Below are 24,747 nucleotides of genomic sequence, written 5' to 3'. Positions count from 1 at the left end.
CATTAAGGACATAGCTTCCGGCATACATAAAAGATATGTTGAAACAAATGAAAGCAAACATAACTACATAATGATAAAGAAAGCATAATTACATAGTCTGGAATCCTGTACCCACTTATCTGGGAGTAAGCCTCACTGAACTCAATAGGACATGCTTCTGACTCTGAGTAAACATGTATAGCAGTGATTCCCAACCTGGGGGCCACGGCCCCCAAGGGGGTCACGAGACAATCAAAAGGGGGTTGTGAAGAAGACAGATTTTTTTAAAAAAGGAACCTCAAATAATAGTAAGCCACAGACGGAGTGTTGCCTCTACCCCTTTTCTATCTCTATGGTGACTGCCCCTCCCCCAGCGCCGTATCCTTTCCGACCCATGATGTTGCCGATCTCATGACGCTCCCATTGTCTCCTCCCACTGCACGGGATGAGCTCACCCTTCCCGCCTAAATCCATGAAGGGGGCGCATGGTTGCAGAGAGGAAGGGTGCTTTCACACATGGGGCTAATAGCGCTAGTTTTCCAGATTAAAAAGGTAGCGCTTCGTTTCATATTTAAAAAATCCCTTTCACACTGTAGTACCTGTTATACTGCCATTTTGCGCAACAGTCGTTCACACAGAGCACAGTTTTTGTCCCCCCCCCTCATTCGGCCTCACTCGACACCAGATGAGCTGGTTTGAGGCCTGTTCTTTCGGTGCGTGGAGGGGGTTGAAAGAGGCACAATCACGAATGCTATCAGCTGACAGGCGCAGCAGCGCAGGCTCTGCAAGCACAGGCTCCTCTCTCAGGAGCAGCTGGGATTGGCTGGGAGGCACGACAAGGGCCATTGGTAAGGGCGGGAATGCACTGCATGCTGGGAGGGCTGTTGGTAAGGGCAGGAACGCACTGCATGCTGGGAGGGCTGTTACGTGAGCAGCGGCAGCTAGTGCAAAACTCCCACGATCTTCCGTGTCCCTGGCCTTGCTATTGGAATTTTTGAGGTATCATTTATTGCAGAATTTAGCGCTAAACTTCCACTACATTCCATCAGAATTCCGGAGCTACCCATTATGTCGTGTGAAAGCTCAAATTTTATGCGCAAATTAATAGGAAATAAATCGTCAGAATAACTGAATAAAGTGCAGTGTGAAAGCACCCGAAGTAACACAATTGTCTGGAGCTCCGCTGTTGCTGTGTCTTTTTCTGGCCAGGCCAGCCCAGCTACTTGACCACCTTTCCCTCCCTTCTCCCTGATGGGGTCGTCTTCTTTCCTTTCTTTCTCCTCCACCCCACCCACCGCTTCCAGCCCTGCTTGCCTGCCATGGGCTCCTGCTGGGAGGAAGGGTGGGACAAAGAGCAGAGCGGTGAGTGCAGGGCTACGGCTGGGGCGGGCTGCAGGTGAGGGCATGGAGGGTGGGAGGTCTTTGGAGCGGCAGAAAACTACACAGAGGCAGGATTACTCCTAGGGTGGTGTTAGTGTCATGCTCTCAAATGTATATGGTGCCTCATAGAATTAGATAAGCAAAATCAGATAAGATACCTCCCCCCCTCAAGTCAACACCTGTGTAAAATCTCATGCCCACAAATAGGTTTTTGTGGCTGGGTAGCAGATGAGGCTCTGTGTGTGTGTGTTTGTGTGTGTGTGATGTCATGCTAGAGAATTTTGCGAGAAATCCTTAAAGAAGTTCAAAACTAAAGGTGCTGCAACTGCACGTTTGTTAACTGTGCTAAACACTTCTCTTCCCCAGCCCCAGACGTAATGCTGCTGTGCCACCACCTACTAGCCGCCCTCCTCCTGAACTAGATGGTTTGGGCTGAACGGGAAGGTGTGCACTGCAAGCTCTCTTGCATAGGAGTGATTCAGCTTGCATGCATAGTGGCTGCACAACTTAAAACTACTCAGCATGCATTCTATATCTGGTAATTTTCTGCCAGGCAGCCACTACACATGCAGTCTGGATCACTCCCATTCTAGAGTGCCTACACTGCACACCTTCCCACCAAACATGGCATGCAGGAGGAAGCCAGCCCAGATTGAAAACCTGCAGTAAAGGGACAAGGGAGTAGAGGCAGGAGTGCCTTTTACTGAGGCTTTTCTCCTCTCTGATGAAGGGGAGCAACATTGGGCTGAAAACGTCAGAAGGGATTTCTTCTTCCCTCCCAGCATGATAGCTTGAGGAATCCCTTTTCTGGGGGGGGGGGGAGAAGAAGCCAATGCACTTGTTGGAATATTCTGTTGCTATACCGCTCTGTTCCTTTAGCTTTTCTGTTTTTGTCTTTCTTGTTCTAACATTAATACTCTTGCAGTTTCGACTGCTCACTGGAAGGGAAGAAAGTTGAGTAAATTTAATGGGTGCATATTGAACAAAATTTTGGTTTCATACTTGCTAGCGTATAGATTGGTTCCAAGCGCTTAATGGAGTAATAAATACTGTTGTTGTGTTGTATCCCAGGGGAAGGAGCACATCAAAAGAGGGGTACTCCATATCTTCCATGGGCCCACACCTGACTAAGGGTCCAAGAAGGCACTGACTCAGATCTGGTCTGCTGCAAGTATGGCTTTGTTTCATGTCTGTTGCTTCATAGGCCAGCTTCCACTGTTTCCCAGGTTACTTTCAACAATAAGTACAGTTCTTCTGTAGGTCTCCTCTCCTGTGGTGCCATGCTTCTGTGCTGTTACCTTGGCAGGCTCAAGTTCAGGACTCCAGGGTCTTCCTGTGGAGGAAGGGAACTGGGCACACCTGATATGCTACTGTTACTCTTCAGCCGCACCCAGTGGGGCTTAGGGAAGGAGCCTGCAGATGGGCCCTGGCAGGGGAACAAAAGCCAAGTCTCCCTTATTTGATGGGGGACCCTTCCTTAGAGACCTACCTACTCTAGTCTGTGCTCAGGACTTCCACTGCCTATCTTTCCCCTCTCTGAGGCATTTTATGTTTCCCCACTTCTTCTTGGCTGAGGCTCTGCAGCTGTCTTCCTTCCCTCCCATCAGGCAGATGAATGAAAATGCCCCCCCCCATTCCTTCTAGCACAGGTGGGCTTCCAAGCAATGCCCAAATATGGCCCCCAGAGGAGCCATTGCCTGGTTGGTGCTTGGTGGTGTGGATTGGGGCCTACTTATTGCATCATTTATTTATTTATTTAAAATATTTCTATCCCGCCCTTCTACCCAATAATAGGGCACTCAGGGTGGCTTACAATAAAATTGAACACATACATAAAGAAATTATACGCAATAAAGATCACAAAAACATTAAAATAGATTAAAATACATAAGCTACCATTAAAATACATAAAATACTATATATATATATATATATATATATATATATATATATATAATATAGTAGAAGGCATAAAATCAGTTCAGACTCTAACTTCAGTCCCTCTGAAAGGTTCTCTGGAACAAGATGGTTTTCAGAAGTCTCCGGAAAACCATCAGGGAGGGAGCAGAGTGGGCTACTTAGGGTAGGGTATTCCAAAGGTTGGGGGCCACAGCTGAAAAGGCTTTCTCCTGCGTGTCTGTCAGTCTAACATCTTTCATTCCAGGCATGTAGAGGAGACCAGAGGCAGATGATCTTAAATCCCGGGCAGGTACATATGGGCATCAGGGGTACCCTCAGGTACATTGGCCCAAGGCCGTTCAGGGCTTTAAAAGTCAGAACCAGCACTTTGAATTGGGCCCGGAAGCAAATTGGGAGCCAGTGGAGTCGATAAAGCACAAGGTGATATGCTCCCTGCGCCAAGCTCCAGTTAACATTCTGGCTCCTGCATTTTGAACCAACTGCAATTTCCAAACAGTTTTCAAAGGCAGCTCCACGTAGTGTGGGTTACAGTAATCAAGCCTCAATGTCACCAATGCATGTGTCACTGTGGCCAAGTCAACTGCTTCCAGGAATGAGCGCAGCTGGTAGACCAGTTTGAGTTGGCCAAAAGCACTCCTGGCTACTGCAGCCACCTGATATTCAAGCAGCAGGGCAGGATCCAGGAGGACTCTCAATCTGTGGACCTGCTCCTTTAAAGAGAGTGCAACCCCACATCCAGAATAGGTTGCAACCCTAACCCTGGTGCAGTTTTCCCCTTGACCAGCAGCACTTCCATCTTGTCTGGATTAAGTTTCCGTTTGTTACCCCACATCCAGCCCTTCACAGCCTCCAGGCACCGGTTTAGGATGAGCACTCCCTCCCTGCAATCAGGTGGTAGGGAGAGACAGAGTTGAGTGTCATCAGCATATTGATGACATTGTATTCCAAATCTCTGGATGACCTCTCCCAGCGGTTTCATATAAATGTTAAAAAGCATAGGAGACTGAATGGAACCCTGCAGTACCCCTTAGGCCAATGGCCAGGGGGTCGAGCAGTAGTCTCCCAGCACCACTTTCTTGGTCCTGTCCATCAGGTAGGACTGAAGCCACCGTAAAACAGTGCCTCCCAATCCCATCCCAGCTAGATGGCCCAGAAGGATACCATGATCAATGGTATCAAAGGCCACCGAAAGGTCCAACAGCACCAACAGGGATGCACTCCCCCTGTCTGATGCCCAGGTTAGGTCATCAAGCAGGGCAACCAAAGCAGTCTCTGTCCCATGGCCAGGCCTGAAGCCTGATTGAAAAGGGTCTAGATAGTCTGATTCATCCAGGAAAACTTGGAGCTGAGCAGCCACTACCCTCTCAATCACCTTGCCCAAAAATGTGAGATTAGAGACTGGGCGGAAGTTGTTCAGATCTACAGGGTCTAATGAAGGCTTCTTCAACAAAGGTCTTATCGCAGCCTCCTTCAACAATGTTGGCATAAAACCTTCCCTCAGGGAGGTATTAATTAAATATGCCAACCATTCAGCCACTCTCACTCTGGCAAATTTGATTAACCAGGCTGGGCAAAGGGTCAAGAGAACAAGTAGTGGACCTCATTTCTCCCAGAGTCTTGTCCACATTGTCAGGCTTTACAAGCTGAAAAGTATCCATACAAGAATGACCAGAGGAGCCTTGGGGACATCTGGCACAACTGTAGTTATTAAGATGTCCAAGTCAGTCCGAATGCAAGCAATTTTATCTGCAAAGTGCCTCGCAAACATGTCACAACAGCTCAAATTCTAATGTAGGGCCAAAGCCCCAAAGACCCCGGACCACCCGGAAAAGCATCACCAGATGGCACTGAGCAGACGCAATGGTGGCAGAGAAGTGAACTTTCTTCGATGCCATCACCGCCACATGATAGGGTCAAAAATGAGCTTTAGCCTATGTTCAGTCAGAAGCAGATTGAGTTTTTCTCCATTGTCGCTCTAGATGTCATCCCTGCTGTTTCATCAGGCCCAAGGTTCGAGTAAACCAAGGTGTATTACGGGCCTTCTCTGGTGGGAGTGGGCACTTTGGAGCAATAGTGTCCATCGCCTGGGTCACCTCTGTATTCCAGAGATTAACCAGGGCTTCAGCAGTATCACCAGCCATGCTGGGAACATCCCCCAGAGCATTCAGGAAACAATCTGGATCCATGAATCTCCGGGGGCGGACCATCTTAAACAGCCCTTCACCCTGCGATGGTTACCAGGGGCACAAAGTCTAAACCTTGACAGGTGGTGATCTGTCCATGACAACGGAGTCACTAAGAATCCACCCTCAGATCACCCTCTTCCTGTCTCGAACAAAACACAAGATCAAGTGTGTGTCCTGCCACATGCGTTGGTCCAGATGATATTAGAGACAGTCCCATGGTTGTCATGGCAGCCACGAAGTCCTGAGCCGGACCTATGAGTGTAACCTCGGCATGTATGGTGAAGTCACCCAAGACAACCAGCCTGGGGAGCTCCAACACCAGTGCCAAGACTAGCTCCACCAGCTCAGGGAGAGAGACTGTTGGGCAGCAGTGTGGACAGTATACCAACAGAATCCCCACTCTGTCTTCCTGACCCAACGCCAGGCACACACACTCAAAGCTGGAAGTGTTAGGGACAGGGTACCTGACAAGGGAGATGGATTCCCTGCAGACAGTTGTGACCCCACCTCCCCGTCCCCTGGATCTTGGCTGCTGGAGTGCAACAAAACCTGGTGGGCAGAGCTGGGAGAGACCTGCGCTTTGGTCATTTAGCCAGGTTTCAGTAATGCAAACAAGGTCAGTGTATTCATCCAGGATTAAATCCTGAACTAGAGTGGTTTTATTAGTCACTGACCTTGCATTCATCAGCAGACCAGTAAGATCCAGGGAGTTCCCAGCGTAGCTACCAGTGTCCCAAGGGTTGGAAGGGGGATGCAAGCATAAAGATGTCTTGTATCCCTTCTCCTGTAATGGCGAGTCTGCCTCCCACCGCTATTACTTCCCCTGCCCAATATTACCTCAATGCCAGGCCCCCATCTACTCCTACCCCGACACATGTTAAAAGGAGCCTGATACTGAAAAATTAAATTAAAAAGAAAAAGGAAAAAGAAGAAAAAATAAATGAATAAAACCCTTTTGTGTAGTTCCCAATAGCAAACCAAATTCCAGCTTCCCCTCTCTCTCCTGCCCCCAGCAATTTATGTAACCTCACTTGCTGTCTTAGTAAACCTCTCAACAGTACCTCTGTGTTGGGTGATTCCTTGGCGACTCCAAGTGCTGTGCTAGGTGTGCATTTAGCACAGCGTGGAAAAGTTACTTTTTTGAACTACAACTCCCATCAGCCCAATCCAGTGGCCATGCTGGCTGGGGCTGATGGGAGTTGTAGTTTTAAAAAAGTAACTTTTCCAAGCTCTGGCATTTAGAGACGCACTTTGCGCACGCCAAGGCGCTTGCCTTGGCTGGAGGTGGCTCTCATGAAGGGGAGCTCTCTTCCCCATCCTCTGGCAGTTGTTCTCTCCCTCAATAGCCCCAACTGGCTTCAGTTGGCAACCAAGGCCTTGCAGGGAGTAGCAGTTGACACCCGAGGAAGCCTGCAGATGGAGTTTTGCAGGAGGCAACAGCAGCAAGGTGTAGATTCTGCTGAGTTTGCCTCACCTTACTTAAAGGGCAAGGTGCTGGCAAAAGCCCAGTGAGCCCCAGCAGCCCATCATAGCTGATTGTTTCAGTTTTTACATCTTCTATTGAATCTATTTTTTCCTTTCCTTTGGTGGAGAGTTATATGAATCTCAGTACTCTATATAATTAAAGATGCAAGCAAAAGTTTATTTAGTAAATTAGGAAATAATGAAACCATAACAACATATGCAGTTATGTAACCATAACTGAGGTATAATAGCAGAATAATGAACACATTTTTGACATACAAAATGAGTTGTGATTTTATTATAGCATAACTGCTATAATAGTCTTCCTGATATAACAAGTGTCTGCACTTGTGGCCACAGTTTCATCATCACTATTTTCGTTATCAGTGGCCTGTGAGGTGTTACAAACACAAATAATGTCAGTCACCAGTATCCTTCAAGTATTTGAAAGGTTATCACACAGAGGAGGGCCAGGATCTCTTCTTGATCATCCCAGAGTTCAGGACATGGAGTAATGGGCTCAAGTTACAGGAAGCCTGATTTCGGCTGAACATCAGGAAAAACTTCCTAACTGTCGGAGCAGTATGACAATGGAACCAATTTCCTAGGGAAATAGTGGGCTGTCCAACACTGGAGGCATCCAAGAGGCAGCTAGACAGTCACCTATTGGATACGCTTTAACATGGATTCCTGCATTGAGCAGGGTGTTGGATTCATTGGTCTTATAGGTCCCTATAAACTCAATTATCCTTTGATTCTATGACCACTCCATGCCCCTTATTAGTACCAACCACACCCCCTTCCACCTGACATCTTTTTAACCCCCAACTTTTCTGGCATGGGTTTACCAGAAGAGGCAGGGGGAAAAGGGTTATTGAAAGGTGAGCCATTTTTACATCACCACTTCCTTGCAGGGGTAGTCAGAAATGAAGGAATAAAAGGATAGTAAGGAAATGGTGGGTTTTTTTATATATCTATATTTCTTTTTAAAATCTATGTATACAAAATCAATTATTCATTTGCAATCACTGGTCTGGAAGTACAGTATACTTTCATGGGGGGCCTTCAATCCACACAGCATAATTTTCCAGCTTTTTAAACTTGTTTTAGAATGCTATACAATGCTGTTGGGGCACACATTGTATTTTTCTGTAGCCCTCAAAACCCCAACATTTAATCTTTTGAATTTGGATCAAATTCAGTCGGCCATCCATTAGTATCCAAACTCAGCCAGCTGCTTTGCAACCCATCTAAAAATGGGAGCAACAAGAAGAGGAGTACTTGCCATCAATCTTTCTGCTGCTCCCATTTTCATTAGCAGTGAAATCACTTACCAAATGTCCTCCATTCTCCAGGAGGTTCCAGTTTGGAAGTGGCTTGCACGTCTGGATCTTAGATTCTCCATTACACAGGAGGGTCTTTTCTGGAATTACAGCAAGTCACATTTCTTGCATGCACTCCTGTGGGGAGTGTAACCCTGCTTGTTCTTTGTATCTTGGTCTCGGAAGTGGGGGTGTGGGACATTGTACTTCAGTGGTTCTGCTCCTATCTCCGGAGCCATTTCAAGAAAGTAGTTATGGGAGGCCAATCTTCAGTGCTATGGGAGCTGACTTGTGTTCTGCAGGGTTCCATCTTGTCTCCCATGCTATTTTAACATCTGTCATCTGGAGCTGTCATCAGGAGATTTGGAGTGAGGTGTCATCAATGTGCGGATGGCACCTGACTCTATTTCTTCTATCTGAAACAAGAGAGGTGTTTGAGGTATTAGACCGATGCTTGGAGGCAGTGATGGACTGGATGTGGGCCAATAAATTGAAGATGAATTCTGAAAAGACAGAGATGTTATGTGTTCTAAGTTCTCAAGTCCAGGAGGTTGGGAGATAGCTTGTTCTGGTTGGGATTGTACTTTCTGGAAGGAGCAGGTCTGCAGCTTGGGGAAACTCCTGGATTCAACACTGTCATTGGAGGCTCAGGTGGCCTCAGCATTAGGAGTACTAGTTCACCAGTTACAGCCTTTTTTGGACAGAAATGACTTGGCTGCTATACTCCATGCTCTGTTAACTTGCAGACTTGATTATTCCAATGCATTGGTCAGTGGCTGGCCTTGAAGATGACTCAGAAACTTCAGTTGGTCTAAAATGCAGAAGCCAGATTACTGGTTGGATTACATTTAGATCTCATATAAACTCCATTTTAAAGCAGCTACATTTGTTGCCTGTTCATTTAGGTGCCCTAAACGACTTAGGCTCCAAATATCTGAAAGACTGCCTCCTTCCCTACAGATCCTCTCAGGTGTTAAGATCAGCCGAGGGAGCCCTCTTGGTAGCCCTACTACCCTTAGAACCTCAAGGTAATGGTGGCCTGGGAGAGGGCATTTTCTGTGACAGCCCTAAGTTGTGGAGCTCCATTCCCACAGAGGTGTATCTAGCACCATCACTATACAGCTTTTGTCATATGCTGAAGATGCATCTCTTTACCCTGGCCTTTGATACTTTTGATATATATATATATATATATATATATATATATATATATATTAGGGCTCACCTCATTCTTGTGATTGTAATTTATTTTTAACTGTTTTTAATGTTGTGTTTTAAATTGTTGTGACACGCGGTGGAAGATGGGTAATAAAACATTATTATTAATAATAATAATTGATTAATTAATTAATAAGGAGGCAATACCATATCCTGAGGAGCAAAGCAGTTAACACATGGCTCTTGTTTCCACAAATGTTTTGCAGCACGGCACATAAGGTGACCACTGCCACCAAATTCTGTTCTGCCACGGGAAGCCTGGCAGTGAGATGCCTCCATCGGGCTTTAATGTGTTCAAATGCTCTTTCCACTACATTTCTGCAGTAGGTGAATACATGATTGAACCTTGCTAGCTGCTGATTAAAGTAACTACTACTGTATAGCTTCTTGAGTCACATCCTCATCAGGTGTTCTCCATCAACAAGAATAAAAGCAGTGGTCCCTACTCCTTAAATAGTTATGGTGGGAATATTATGCACATTGCCTAATAAGAGAATAGATTTTTCCACTCCATCCTACTTCCGTATCAATAAAACCAGTATGACCTGTAGTTCCTTGAAGTAGGGTGGAGTAGGAATTTTTATTAACAGCTTTTTTATTGAATTTTCCAAAAAGAAGTAAAAAGAAATACAGTCAAACACTACAAAATAAACCATAATATATCAAAACAGTACATTCTGTGCATACATTTAAGGGGGAAAGGGGGAGAAAGGGAAGAGGGTGGGGAACAGCTGGTAGTTCCCCAGTGCTCAGACATTCAAGCAAATAAATCTGTATAAGGAGTCCATAGTAGAATTTTTTATGGTAAATATACTCTTTTACCTTGCCAGTTAGAGCAACAATCGGGATGTTGCATTTGTCCACAACCCCTGCTGTATGCAGGAACCCCATTTTGGCAAATCCCTCCATTATCTGTAGAAAAGAAGTAAGCACTTAGTGCAATTGTACAATTCCATTACTAACCATCAAGGGTTATTTACACATGAGAATATTGGCACCTCTACATTTCCAGCAAAAAAAAGGGGGGGTAGGAGCACCATAAAATAAATTGCACTGAATCTGCCGTTAAAAAGAGAAAATATCTGAGAGGAATCATGAGGGTGCGGAAACAGAATATCATAGTTCCAGTGCTCATCTTCCCCCAAATATTTAGGGCAAAATTTTCCCACCAACAATAAAGTGTTTGGGTTCAACCCATCATCTACTGGGGGAATGTATTTTAAGGAGAATAAGACCAGGTCCAAAGTGGTGACAGTTAATGGCTACTCACAGTCAACTCAGGTTACAGAGTACACTGGCATCTCTTCCAATGGTACCTTCTCAATCTGGAGAAAAAGGCGTAACATTGCCTAATCACCAAACCAATAAATCAAGGGGGATAATACATCAGCTTACCATGCTATATGCTTGCTGATTTATATTAGTTTTATTTCAGATGGTGCCTAAATACATTCGGAGGGATTTCCCAAGTGAATCTCCTATTGCAAGGAGATCTACAGCATGCGCTGATGTGGAAATGTCCTTTCACGTATTCCAACCAAGAAAAAGGAGAAGTCAAGCAGATTCATGTGGCTGGTGATGATGGTGGTACAGGGAGATGGTTTTTATAGTACCCAGTGGCCCAGTCATTTAAGGCTCTAAAGGTAGAAAAAGGGTGTGCACTCTTATCAGGGAGTAAGTCCCATTGAACTCAGTGGGGCTTATTTCTGAGTAGACGTGTATAGGATGCACTTTGGCCTGTGAGGGGAGTTTTGCTGTGTGCCAAGACCTCAAGCTGAATATTGGTAACCAGAAACTCTAGACTGAAAATAGAATTTTAATCATTAGAATGTATATAGCTATATAATACAGCAAGTTAAATGAAAATGGAAATTCAGTGTATTTCTCTCTGATTCTGTTTTGTGAATTGCCTTTAATTTTGAAGAATGTGTTACCTTAAAGAAGTCTACCACCTAGATAATTATAGGCCACTGGTGATATGCAAAATGTCAGTTTGTGATTTAAACCACCCCCCAAAGGAGGGTCCAGCATTTCAGTAAATGTTTTTCAATTCTGGAAAGGTCATGAGAGAGTAAATGCTCTACATTTTGTTAATGTGGTGTTAGGGAAAGTTCACATGGAAAATTCTCATTTTTATTTTTGATCAGGCTGAATCTGGGATTGGAAAGTAATTCTAACTAAAAATGGAATTTCTTATTGCAAAGTGTAACGCCTCTTTATCCACAGCGAATATCCACATTTTCTTGTGGATATTCAGTATTTGAAGCGGATATAGTATCTCTGTCTTTCTGCTGCGTGTTTCTTGGTTATCAAATATTTGAGGCTGCAAAGTTAATAGTCACTGAGTGTGACTATTTAATTCCAGCTTTGTAAAGTGTTTGCTTATGTTTTAATTTAGTTGTATGTGATTGTGGATGCATCCTACAGCATATTCTGTTTTTAAATGTCAAATACCTCCACCCAAGCAGTATGCAACTATGTGTCTCTTTAAAACAGAAGGGAGAATGTGGCCCATTGGTGAACCACTGGAAAAAATTGTGCTGGACCATTTAAATTCTGATTTGTTGCTGGGATTTTTGCAAAGAATGTTAGACTGTGTTGACCTTTGATCCATTGAGACATTTCTTATATTCTTAAGCAACAGAATTTACCGTAGGACTTCTTGTTAGCACAGATTAGTTTTTAGGCCTCAACCACAAAAAAATTCTTGAGCATACATCCTTTCTTTGTAAATTTAAAGCACTTTTTTTTTTTTTTTTTACAATTATGCAAGTATTAGCACCAAATGCAACAGGATTATTTACACGGAACAATGTGAATAGTTCTGTGTAGCCAAGAGGACTTTGAATTATGGTTCTACTTCCTCCATACCATAGCAGCCTTTCCCAACCTTTGGGTCTCCAGATGTTGCTGAATTATAGTTGCCATAATTCCTGACCATTGGCCACGGTGGCTGCAGCTGATGGGAGTTGTAGTGCAGCAACATCTGGGGACCCAAAGGTTGGGAAGGGCTGCCATATAGCAAACTGCTTCTGAAACAAAAGGGACTTTAAGAAACAACAGGGTGCATTTTTCTGTTGATCATATTACAAAAAAACCCTTCAAAAATAACACTGCGTACACTTAAAATAGTTCTTTTGATCCCAGCCAGAATAATTTTAGATAACATACACTTGAAGTGTTTTTTAAATTATTTTTGACAAGAGTTGTCTCTCTCTTTTCTGTCCAGGTGTCATTTTTCTTATTCATCATTTTTGTGGTCTATACCATGCTGCCGTTCAACATGCAAAATGCTATAATTGCCAGCGTTCTAACGTCTGCATCACATACCATTGTGCTGAGCATCTGCCTATCATCGACAGACAAAATCAAGGAACACTTGGTTTGGCAGGTATGTTTTCAGTGATGTGGATCATTATGCGCTGAATGACTTGATAATCATCCTGGAGAGCAGATATAAATGGTCTGTGATTACGAACATGTTTGTCTTTTTGTACTGAAGAAATGTGTACATTACAATGCTACTTAATTATTTTTCTTTGGAACAGTCATCTCCTAAACTCTGTAATTCTATGTATATTCTGAAACTGCTATTTGCAAGCAAGGAAATGCTTCCCTGGGGCAACTGCATACAGTTACATAGTTTAAACTTTTTAAAAGATATAAAATTCTAAACAATATAACATAGATTTGGGGCTTTTGAAAATTTTATAGCATGTATTATCATATCTCTCCCTCAAATGCTAAATCTCAAACACCTTTAAAATTATTGCAGCAAAATGAGGGTGCAAAAGTTCCCATAGTTATCAAGTATGATACAGTATATAGTCCTTTAAAAACAGGTCAATTCTTGTTACTTAGGATACTCGTCATTTTCTTTTTGCATTCAGCTTTCATTGTTGTGTTCAAATGAATTGCATTTGATTTGTTTTAATTTAAAACATGCACACATTAATACAAATACACTAATCCAGTCAAAATTGTAACACTTTTAGTTTCACTAGTTTCAACTATTAGAGAACTTTTAATCATGCACTTAAGTCTCCCAAAGACAGTAAAAGGAGGGACTTAGCTTTGACTGGATCATGTAGTGCTTTTCCCAAGTGCTCCATCAGCTTCAGGTATATGATCTCAGTAATCCTTGCAACACTCTTATAAGTAGGCCACTATTATTAACTCCCTATTACTGATGGAGTGATCAGTAAGGGATGTGTGTGTGTTTGTGTTGTGTGCCTTCAAGCTGATTATAATTTATGGCGACCCTATGAATCATCGACCTCCAATAGCATCTGCTGTAAACCACCCTGTTTAGATCTTGTAAGTTCAGGTCTGTGGCTTCCTTTATGGAATCAATCCATCTCTTGTTTGGCATTCCTCTTTTTCTATTCCTTTCTGTTTTTGCCAGCGTTATTGTCTTGTCTAGTGAATTATGTCTTCTCATGATGTGTCCAAAGTATGATAACCTCAGTTTCATCATTTTAGCTTCTAGTGATAGTTCTGGTTTAATTTGTTCTAACACTAAATTATTTGTCTTTTTCACAGTCCATGGTATCCACAAAACTCTCCTCCAACACCATATTTCAGATGAGTTTATTTTTCTCTTATCCACTTTTTTCACTGTCCAACTTTCACATCCATACATAGATATTGGGAATACCATGGTCAGAGCGATGTGGCTGCAAAAAAGGCAAATGCTATATTAGGCTGCATTAACAGTATAGTTTCCAAATCGTGTGAAGTATTAGTTCCCCTCTATTCAGTACTGATTAGGCCTCATCTTGAGTACTGCATCCAGTTCTGGTCTACGCACTTCAAGAAGGATGCAGACAAACTGGAACAGGTTCAGAGGAGAGCAACAAGGATGATTAGGGGACTGGAAACAAAGCCCTATGAGGAGAGACTGAAAGAACTGAGCATTTTAGCCTGGAGATGAGGAGGGGAGATATAATAGCAGTCTTCAAGTACATGAAAGATTGTCACACAGAGGAGGGCCAGAATCTCTTCTTGATCGTCCCAGAGTGCAGGACACGGAATAATGGGCTCAGTTGCAGGAAGCCAGATTTTGACTGAACATCAGGAAAAACTTCCTAACTGTTAGAGCCACACTACAATGGAACCAATTACCTAGAGAGGTAGTGGGCTGTCCGACACTGGAGGCATTCAAGAGGCAGCTGGACAGCCATCTGTTGGGAATGCTTTGATTTGGATTCCTGCATTGAGCAGGGGGTTGGATTTCATGGCCTTAAAGGTCCCTTCCAACTCTACTATTCTATGATTCTATGTTGGTCTGAATGATCCTGACTTTGGTGTTCAGTGATACATCTTTGCATTTGAGGACCTTTTCTAGTTCTCTGATAGCTGCCCTCCTCAGTTCTAGCCTTCTTCTGATTTCTTGACTGTTGTCTCCATTTTGGTTAATGGCTGTGCCAAGATATTGAAAATCCTTGACAAGTTCAATGTCCTCATTGTCAACTTTAAAGTTACGTAAATCTTCTGTCGTCATTACTTTAGTCTTTTTGACGTTCAGCTGTAGTCCTGCTTTTGTGCTTTCCTCTGTCTGTATGATATGTTCTCCATATGCATTAAACAAATAGGATGATAAAATACACCCCTGTCTCACACCCTTCCCGATGCCGATGGGGAACCAGTTGGTTTCTCCATATTCTGCCCTTATAGTAGCCCCTTGTCCAGAGTATGTTGCACATCAGAACAATCAGATGTTGTGGCACCCCCATTTCTTTTAAAGCATTCCATAGTTTTTCGTGATCTACACAATCAAAGGCTTTGTTGTAATCTATAAAACACAGGGTGATTTTATTCTGAAATTCCTTGGTCCGTTCCATTATCCAACATATGTTTGCAATATGATCTCTAGGAGTAAGGGATAGAGACTAGGAATTGCAGTGGAGAATTGCACCGAGCACTTTCTGGTTCATGCTTTATTTTCATTTAATTTCATTTCTTTAATATATTTATATATTACTCTTTTGTCACCCTGGGCTCCTTTTGGGAGAAAAGGTGGGATATAAATCACTAAATATATATAAAAAAATCCCAGGCAGTTCACAATAAAACAACAATTAAAAAATAAACAAAATAAAGTCATAAAACACTGAGATAAAAGCAACAGTTAAAAACTTACAGGTATATCATACTTTAAAGTGTGGTTTTATAAAAAAATAATAACATTGCTAGGGCCTTCCATAATGGGTACTACAACCAAATAAATCCCTCTGGTAGCAGTATTCTGCACTAAATGACAGTTCTGAATTGTTTTCAAAAGCAGACCCCTATGTACAGTGCATGGAAGTAATCCATCAAGGGGAGGGTACCAGGAAGAGGATAAATGTGGCTAAAGCAGCATTTTCCAACTAGTGGGCCACCAGATGTTGTTGGACCACAATTCCCATCTTTCCTGACCATTTGCAAAGCTGGCTGAGGCTGATGGGAGTTGTGGTCCAACAACATCTGGTGGCCCACTAGTTGGGAAAGGCTGGGCTAGAGTTTTCCTGCCTAGGAATGGCCACAGCTGGCAGACCAGGTGTCACTTGCAAACGACATTCCATGCTACAGAGGCAAAATGGGCCTCTAGTGACAAAGCTGGATTCAAGAGAACCCTCAATCTGTGAACCTACTCTTTTAGGGCAGTTGTGACTCTCCTTAGAACTACTTGAATACCAATACCTTGAACACAGGAACCAACCATCTGTCATTCATAGCACATCAATTATCAAGTTTCAGCTTCAGTTTATTGGCCCTCATCCAGACCATTATTGAATCCACGCAGTGATTCAGCATTTCCACAGCCTTACCTGAATTGGCTTTATGACTTCTACCTCTAAGTGCAAATAATGCACACTATTAAGCACTGCATGAATGTTGCTTTAACAGGTTTTTTTTTAGAGAGTGAAAGAGCAGATTAAGGCAGATGATCAAGTCAGTGTCTCCCCCCCCTTACAACCAGTACCTCATTCCCCCCCTGCTGCTTTCTGTCTGCCAGTTACAATCAACACTCCATTGACATCAGTGAAAGGGAATATGCATTCAAACAGTTCACATAGAAAGTAGATCGATAAAAGTATCACTCACTCTATCAATGATTTCAATTGGGAAAAAAGAAGAAGAACGAATAGGAAACCAGATGCGGAGAGTTGCTACTTCAAAATTCTCTCCACAAAGATAGAGAATATTAGAAATAATAATTAATCTGATGGCAAATCCGATTATTGCAGAAATGGAGCCCATCGCTAGTGCACATTCATCCTTCCATTGTCTCTTGCGAAAGTTAGTTAGAAGTTTAAAAAACAAATCCTGTTTATCCAGAGAAATGGGGGGGGGCAGACCGGCATATGTCTTCAATGATGTCTTCTTTAAAAATACCATCTGTTTCTAGCCCTAGTCACCTCTGGTGAATTAAAAACTCCTGCGGATGATTATGCTTTCTACGATTGTACGGTTATGTTTTTAATCTAGGAAGGCTACGTGTCGCCAGGAAGGTTAGTCACATTTATTACTGCTGCTTTAAATTGCTGGTCATGACAGCTGCCTTCACTTGTCAAGCCATTTCCCAGATTGACTCGCCGTATGACACATTTGATTTGGATAGGTTGGCTAAGGTGTAAAGTGGAAGATCCTTGAAATGGCAGGCTGCTCTAGAGAATTGACCCTGTATGGTGGTTGCCACTTGACCAGAGGTACTTTAGTGTTAAATTACTGTGGAAGCTCTAGCAGTAGTTAACTGCTATTTCCCCAGGAAAAGAATGGACAATGTTGGGGCAAAGTATGAGTAGTTCTGTCTTCATGGGCAGATTTGGCTACAGTGCCCTTTTGAAAGGTGGAATCTTCAATCATCCCTGTTGCAAGAGATTGTGCAAAAGCTGCTACTTTTCTTCTCAGTTTGGAAAAGGAGACGAATAGTAGCATTTTAGATTCCAGTTAAGTGAAAATAGAAATACAGACGTGAAGTATTTTACTGCTGCAGTAAGTTATTCCTGCTTTAAAAGATGGATAGGAATATGCCCCTGATTTAAAACAGTTTTTTTAAACAACAGCAACACAAGACTTTTGATGGTGCAGATATACTGGAAAATATTTAAAGTATTACACTTGTTTTTAATGTTTTTAAATATTGTACTCACTTAATCTGCTCCATATAATAAAACCTCAGTATCGTGTCTCCTATCTCCAGCAAAGGCCTGGAGGAAGAGTTTGTTGTTGGACTTAAATTCCAATCAGCCCCAGCTAGAGTGGTCGATGATGAAGGAAGATGGGAATTGTAGTCCAACAACATCTGGAAAACCACAGGTTCACCACCACTGGTCTAAGTGCTACCTTTCAAATAATAAAATCTCAAAGCCACTCACATATTAACACCTAATAACTGAAATATCTTACAGCCTAAAAACAATTTAAAACATAAATCAGAAAAAAGCACCCCATGAAAAGATTTACTACCCAAAAGCTTGCTGATGTAAAAATGTTTTCAACTAGTTCCTAAAAAGAAACAGGTGCCATCTCTGTTGTCTTTTCAACACCTGCTGAAGACCTTCCTCTTTCAACAAGTGACAATCTCTATCCCAGTCTGCATCTGTGTTAGAACTATTTTTAACTGTATATGTGGAATTGTTCTATATAAAGAACTGTTTTAAATTGTTTTTACAATTTTTCTATGATTATAACTGTTCTGTTTGTTTTAAAATTGCATATTTTATTGTTGTAACCCGCCCTGGGACCTTGTAGTGAACAGCAGGTAAGAAATCTACTTAAATAAATAATAAAACAAGCAGACCTCTTGGGGGAAGGGAAGGAGAGCCTGTTGCCCTCCACAAGTGTTTGGACCCCAACTCCCATCAGCCCCAGCTAGCATGACAAAGGGTTGATGATAGGAACTGTAGTCCAACATCATCTGGACGGGTTGTAGGTTCCCCATTTGTGTCTACTACAGAGAAACCCTGTTCCTAGTTAATTGCTATCTATCAACCAAAAATGATGTAATCTATTAGAGGGATTCTTTAGATTCCAGAGTTCATGCATGGAAGGCACTCCCTTGGCTAAGTGAAGTCCTGACAGATTCTCTCATAGCTAGCCCCGTTGTGACTTGCTCAAACCACAGCATCAATCACAATTGATTTTGCATTCATTCATTCTCATTCATTGGCGATCACTTATGGCCGAGTAAGATTGTCTTCCAAGATAAGGTCTTTAACTGTAGGTCTGTAAGTGACTGTGGAGGCCAATTCTGGATCCACACAGCCTCCCACAGTGAGGACATAGGTTTCCAGATGGAAGATGGTCACGATGAGGATTTGTTTGATGTGCCTTCCGCTTAGCTTGTTTGTCCCGTTTGCCCTGTATTTGTGCTTCTTCAGAGTCCATAGCACCTTTGATAATAGCCAACCTCCATTTGGGACGTTCATGGGCCAAGACTTCCCAGTTGTCGATGTTCATGTTACATTTTTTTAGATTCGCTTTAAGAACATCTTTAAACCTCTTTTGCTGTCCACCGATGTTCCATTTTCCATCCTTAAGTTGGAGTAGAGTAGCTGCTTTGGAAGACGGTGATCAGGCATTCGAACAACATGGCTGGTCCAGTGAAGTTGATGTTGAAGGATCATTGTTTCAACACTGGTAGTCTTTGGTTCTTCCAAAATGCTAACATTAGTCCATCTGTCTTCCCAAGTAATTTGCAGAATTTTCCGGAGGCGTTGATGGAATCTTTCAAGAAGTTGGGAGTGGTGTTTATAAATGGTCCATGTTTCACAGGCATACAGTAAGGTCGATAGTACAATGGCTTTGTAAATAAGCATTTTGGTCTCCCTGCGAATATCCTGATCCTTGAACACTCTACGCTTCATTCGGGAGAATGCGGCACTCGCAGAGCTCAGACGATGTTGAATTTCAGCATCGATGTCAGCTTCTACAGAGAGATGGCTGCCAAGATAAGGGAAGTGATCAATGTTCTCCAATGTCACATCATTAAGCTGGATTGATGGTGCTACAGAGGGACTAGTTCGCACCTGTTGATGAAGCACTTTGGTGTTTTTAATATTGAGAGCGCAAGCTTTCCATATGCTTCTGCGAAGACATTTAGGATAGTTTGAAGATCTTTCTCTGAATGTGCAGAGACTACATTATCATCAGCATATTGAAGTTCTACGACAGAGGTTAACATTACCTTTTTGCTTTCTGCCTACTGAGATTAAAAAGATTTCCATCTGTTCAATACGATTTCCACACCAGTAGGAAGTTTCCCCTCAATAAGGTATAGAATCATAGCAATGAAGATAGCAAATAAGGTAGGAGCAATGATGCATCCCTGTTTTACACCTGATCTGACTCTGAATGGATCGCTCTGAAAGCCATTGTTATCCAAAATTGTTGCTGTCATGTTGTTATGAAGGAGTCACAAAATATTCACAAATTTATCCGGGCATCCAGTTTTCAGAAGGATGATCCAGAGAGCTGTTCAATTCACAGTATCAAAGGCCTTAGTCATATCAATCAGTGCCATATATAAAGGTCGATTCTGCTCCCGGCATTTTTCTTGAAGCTGTCATGCAGTGAAGATCATGTCCACTGTCCCCCTGGAAGGGCAGACACCATTTTGAGATTCGGGGAGGACATCCTCTGAGATCAGCAGGAGGCGATTTGCGAGGATCTTTGCAAGGATTTTACCTGCGATAGCAAGAAGAGAGATACCTCGATAGTTCCCACAATCTGTTCTAATTATGGTTTTCTTGTATGCATTTGAGCTTGGAAAAGTAATGTCCCAGGCCTACTGGACTGCTGGTGTTTCACAGTCTTTTAGGCCCTGTTGCTTGCTCTTGTTCCCCTGTGCCTTATAATCTCCACGCAGCTGATGAAGTCGGCTCTACTCCATGAATGTTTGTATGATACAGTAAATCTGCTAGGCTTTAAGGTGCCACAAGGTTCTTGGTTGTAATTGGGAACCAGTGCGGCTATTTCAAGACAGACGTAATATGCTCCCTGTGTGACATTTCCTATGACATTTCTTACTATAAAGGACACACAAGAGAATGGCCTAAGCCAATGCAAAATACACTTGAACACAGCTTCACAAATAAACCACAAAAGTTACTAGCTCACAAAATCTTTCCTAGCCTGCTCACCCTCACATATCTATGTAACTCAGCTGTGGCACAATGACTGCCTGAAAGAAAAAAAGGGGAGAGAGAGAAACGGGAAGAAATAAACCCTCAGTTTTCTGCCAGACTTTACGAGCTTCCCTGCCTGATTGCCTAGATGCCTTTCTTACTTCCTGCTAGCAACCAAGCAAGCAGCTATTTACAAACCTGCATAAACACACTAGTATTTGTCAGTGAATTGAAATCTAATCAAGGCAAAAAACCACAAACAAACCCAAACCCTAATTCAAAGTCATAGGTGGTATCCAATCAACTTGTTCCATCAGCACAAGAATTTCCACTTCGCAATGGAACTTGTTCCCCCTTCTCCCCTTGCACTAAATCTTTTCTGGGGGTGCCCACAATCCTACAGAGCAGATGTGAGGACAGTGCAGGGTATGCACAGGGAGAGGAGGAGGGCAGTGCCATTGTGCAATCGGAAAGCCTTGTGCTGATAGAAGGAGTTAACTGGATGCTGCCCAGTGTCTTTGATTTAGGGTTTGCCTCCAAGCCACTTTTCAGCATTTGTTCTTTCACCTCCACTCTGTTTTCCTGTCTTTGTCACTAGAGGAAGGTTTGCATGTTTTTCATAGGACATCCACAAGTTGCAGTTTGGCAAGTCTGGTTAATTTTTTTTCATTTCCTTAGCTTGAAATAGTAATTCCCAAGCTGTGTGACATAACAGAGCTGCTAGGATGCTGCGAGAAATAAATAAGCTGACTACTGAATGTTAACTTGGAACAGGGGTGGGGGTGGGAGAATCCGGATCAGAATTGTAGCCTGGGAGAAGAGACCTTTAAGGCTTAGCCACTGCTGTAGCCACAGTTGCCTTACACATGATATTTGCATTGGCATCATTGTGTGATCATGATTGTGGCCAGGGCAGAATTAATCCCCCCCACACCCCCATATCACAGTCCACATCTTTTCTGTCTGGTGTTTCGGTTCCTTCCAGATGATCTGTTTATTGAGCACTCACCCTGAGTTGTTTGCACAAGTTTGGGGGAAGTTAGACAACAGTGTCTATTTACTGAGCATTCATTCTGATTTGTTTGCAGAGAGGTTATATGATGTTGCATCAAGCAAGCATTATTCCACACTTTCCAGTGCATTTTCCTGTAGCTTTCCTTATCACAAAAAGTCTGGAGGGTTTTTTTTGGGGGGGGGAGCGAGTTTGTCATGCAATAGCTCCTTTAATTGCGCAACCTGAATTTGCTGGCATGTGATTGAATCCGACCTAAAAATAGTGACAGTCTGGAAGGACGTTCAGTGAAGGAAAGCATGCAAAGACTAATCGTGTGATGAACAGCATGCCTTCTTTGATTCTAAGAGGAAACCTTTTTCAGCTGTAAGAATAAAGTATGTCTCCGATTCAAATTCAAGAAGAAAATTGTGTGTGGGCTATCAGAAATTTGAAAATCATTGGGTTAAAAGAGCTTAAACGTGTACTGGCAGGACCATTGTAAATTAAGCCTAATTACAAATAATCTTGATTTTTTTTTCCCCTTCAGAACATGCAAGATTTATTTTAGGTATTTACAGCCTGCTTTTCAATTTGAGAATGAGAACTTCCATGGCACATTTTTCAGGGAAATTATTCTTTATTATCCTTTGCATTTACACTACAGTCTTCCACCAGGGAGCTCAGAGCAGCTTTAGGCAATGCTTCATCCATAAATCCTTCCAAGTTATAAATTGAAATACTATTAAAAAGTGAATTTTTTGCAGACTTGGTTAATCTCTAGAAAAGAGATATCCTGAACTACAATTATATTAAAAAGGACACCTTGCCAATAAAGAGGTTAATTTATTAATTTCATTATAAAAAGTATGGTTTTCTTACTGAAATCTTGAGTGGGGCCCCACACCCATACCATAGGTGTGTGTCATATATTAACTATATGTTAATGTGGTTGACATATAGTTACGCAAAAAATAAAATTGGAATCCAAGGCTGGAATGAATTTTCCAGATTAAACCAAGGCAGAAGATTGTCGTTAGCCTGAAATTGAAAAGAAAAGATGTCCAATACGTTTTATAATAATGTCATCTACAAAAAGGACAATAAGGTCTCTTAAAGATTAAAAAAAAAAAGACTGGGCTTTATTTTTTATCATCAGTATCAACTGCACTGTTAAAACATTTAACAGCCCAATTGTATCAGCTGCTATTTGTGTATTAATGTATTTTAATCAGATATAATCTCATTTTAGTTTTAAAAAATTAAAATGTGCTTGTCAGTCCTCAGTTGCAAACAGTGAATCTATCCTACGTATAGCTCAAGTAACCTAAAGGTGTACTCCCTCAGGAATTTTATGTATACAAAAAATACTATGGAAAACTGCTGTGTCAGAAGAAATGTCAGGCTCGTTTAGAATAATGGAAATTGTTATTATTGATGATATAGACAATGAATCAGCAACTTTCTGGGCAATGGTTCTGGGTCTCTAGGCAATTGCTCTGGCACTGTTTGCTGTCATATTACAGCAGAGGTCTGGGAAATACACTTGCAGACAACACTTAATAAAACTGGGGGCAGGGCCAACTTATCCATTAGGCACAGGGGGCACAGTGCCTAGGGCCCACAATACTTTTAGGGGCCCACAAAAATGTTTTAATTTCTTTTAAAATCAGAAGAAAAAAATGAACTTTTAGGGTTGAAGAAAATCTTTTAATTTTTTTCTCACATCAGAAAAAAATGAAATTTTAGGGCCCACGAAAATCTATTAAATTTTGCCTAAAACAGAAAAAAATAAAATGTTGAAGTATTTAAAATGATATCAAAAATAATTTTTAATATTGATATTATTATGGAGGAAGGGGCTCACGAAGGCAAAAGTGTCTAGGGCCCACAAAAGTCATAATGCGGCCCTGACTGGGGGATCTTCTGATTTAAATGTTTCTTCTGTAGTACCTTGTGCCTTGCCTTCCATATCAATAGAAGAAATTAGCTTATCTCCCAGCCAAGGACAGGCAACATGCCTGGCCTGATCTAATTTCACCAGAACTCCTAAAGGCTAATATATAATTGTTAAGTAATGACAACAGAAGATTTATGTAACTTTAAAGTTGACAACGAGGACATTGAACTTATCAAGGATCATCAATGCCTTGACACAGTCATTCACCAAAATGGAGACAATAGTCAAGAAATCAGAAGGAGGCTAGGACTGGGGAGGGCAGCTATGAAAGAACTGGAAAAGGTCCTCAAATGCAAAGATGTGTCACTGAACACTAAAGTCAGGATCATTCAGACCATGGTATTCCTGATCTTTATGTATGGATGTGAAAGTTGGATAGTGAAAAAAGCGGATAAGAGAAAAATCCAGAGCTTGAAAAAGTTACTTTTTTGAACTACAACTCCCATCAGCCCAATCCAGTGGCCATGCTGGCTGGGGCTGATGGGAGTTGTAGTTCCAAAAAGTAACTTTTCCAAGCTCTGGAAAAATCAACTCATTTGAAATACGGTGTTGGAGGAGAGCTTTGTGCTTACCATGGGCTGCGAAAAAGACAAATGATTAGTGTTAGAACAAATTAAACCAGAACTATCACTAGAAGCTAAAATGATGAAACTGAGGTTATCGTCCTTTGGACACATAATGGGAAGACATGATTCATTAGAAAAGACAGTAATGCTGGGAAAACCAGAAGGGAGTAGAAAAAGAGGAAGGCCAAACAAGAGATGGTTTGATTCTGTAAAGGAAGCCACAGACCTGAACTTACAAGATCTGAACAGGGTGGTTTACAGCAGATGCTATTGGAGGCCACTGATTCATAAGGTTGCCATAAGTCGTAATTGGCTTGAAGGCACATAACAACAACAATATATCATTGTGGGCTCTTGTGTGGGCTGTTCTGTAGTATTCTGTCAAAGTAATCTTTAAACAATGTGCATTTCATTTAGCATGAAGCAGACTGGATTTAAACTGGCGAGATCCACTGTGGATCATTCTGTAATATTAGCTCACTTGGCGAAGAAATTTTCTAGACAGTCCAGAGGAAGACTTCTTGCAGCTTTCATTGATATTAAATCTGTTTTTTGCTCTGTCTCCAGGTAGAGACTTTGGATTACATTGTCTTAAATCTCAAGTGATCAAAGACTTTTGTTTCTTATAAGAGCTCTTTAATGAAACA

The 24,747-nt window shown here is 42.1% G+C and overlaps 1 protein-coding gene across 5 annotated transcripts in view; it reads left to right on the top strand.

Moving 5' to 3' along the window:
- Nucleotides 1–24,747, top strand: part of ADCY2 (adenylate cyclase 2) — a 260,383-nt gene that overhangs the window by 130,857 nt on the left and 104,779 nt on the right. For all 5 annotated transcript variants that reach the window (XM_061588160.1, XM_061588151.1, XM_061588133.1 and 2 more), the window contains exon 3: nucleotides 12,699–12,860. In XM_061588160.1, the coding sequence (XP_061444144.1) occupies nucleotides 12,699–12,860 (162 nt within the window). The remainder of the gene's footprint in view (nucleotides 1–12,698; nucleotides 12,861–24,747) is intronic.

This window comes from Rhineura floridana, chromosome 1, assembly GCF_030035675.1.
Source record: "Rhineura floridana isolate rRhiFlo1 chromosome 1, rRhiFlo1.hap2, whole genome shotgun sequence".
In the NCBI taxonomy this organism is placed as follows: Eukaryota; Metazoa; Chordata; class Lepidosauria; order Squamata; family Rhineuridae; genus Rhineura; species Rhineura floridana.
The sequence above is the reverse complement of the archived record's forward strand: the minus strand, read 5'-3'. Positions and strand labels throughout refer to the sequence as shown.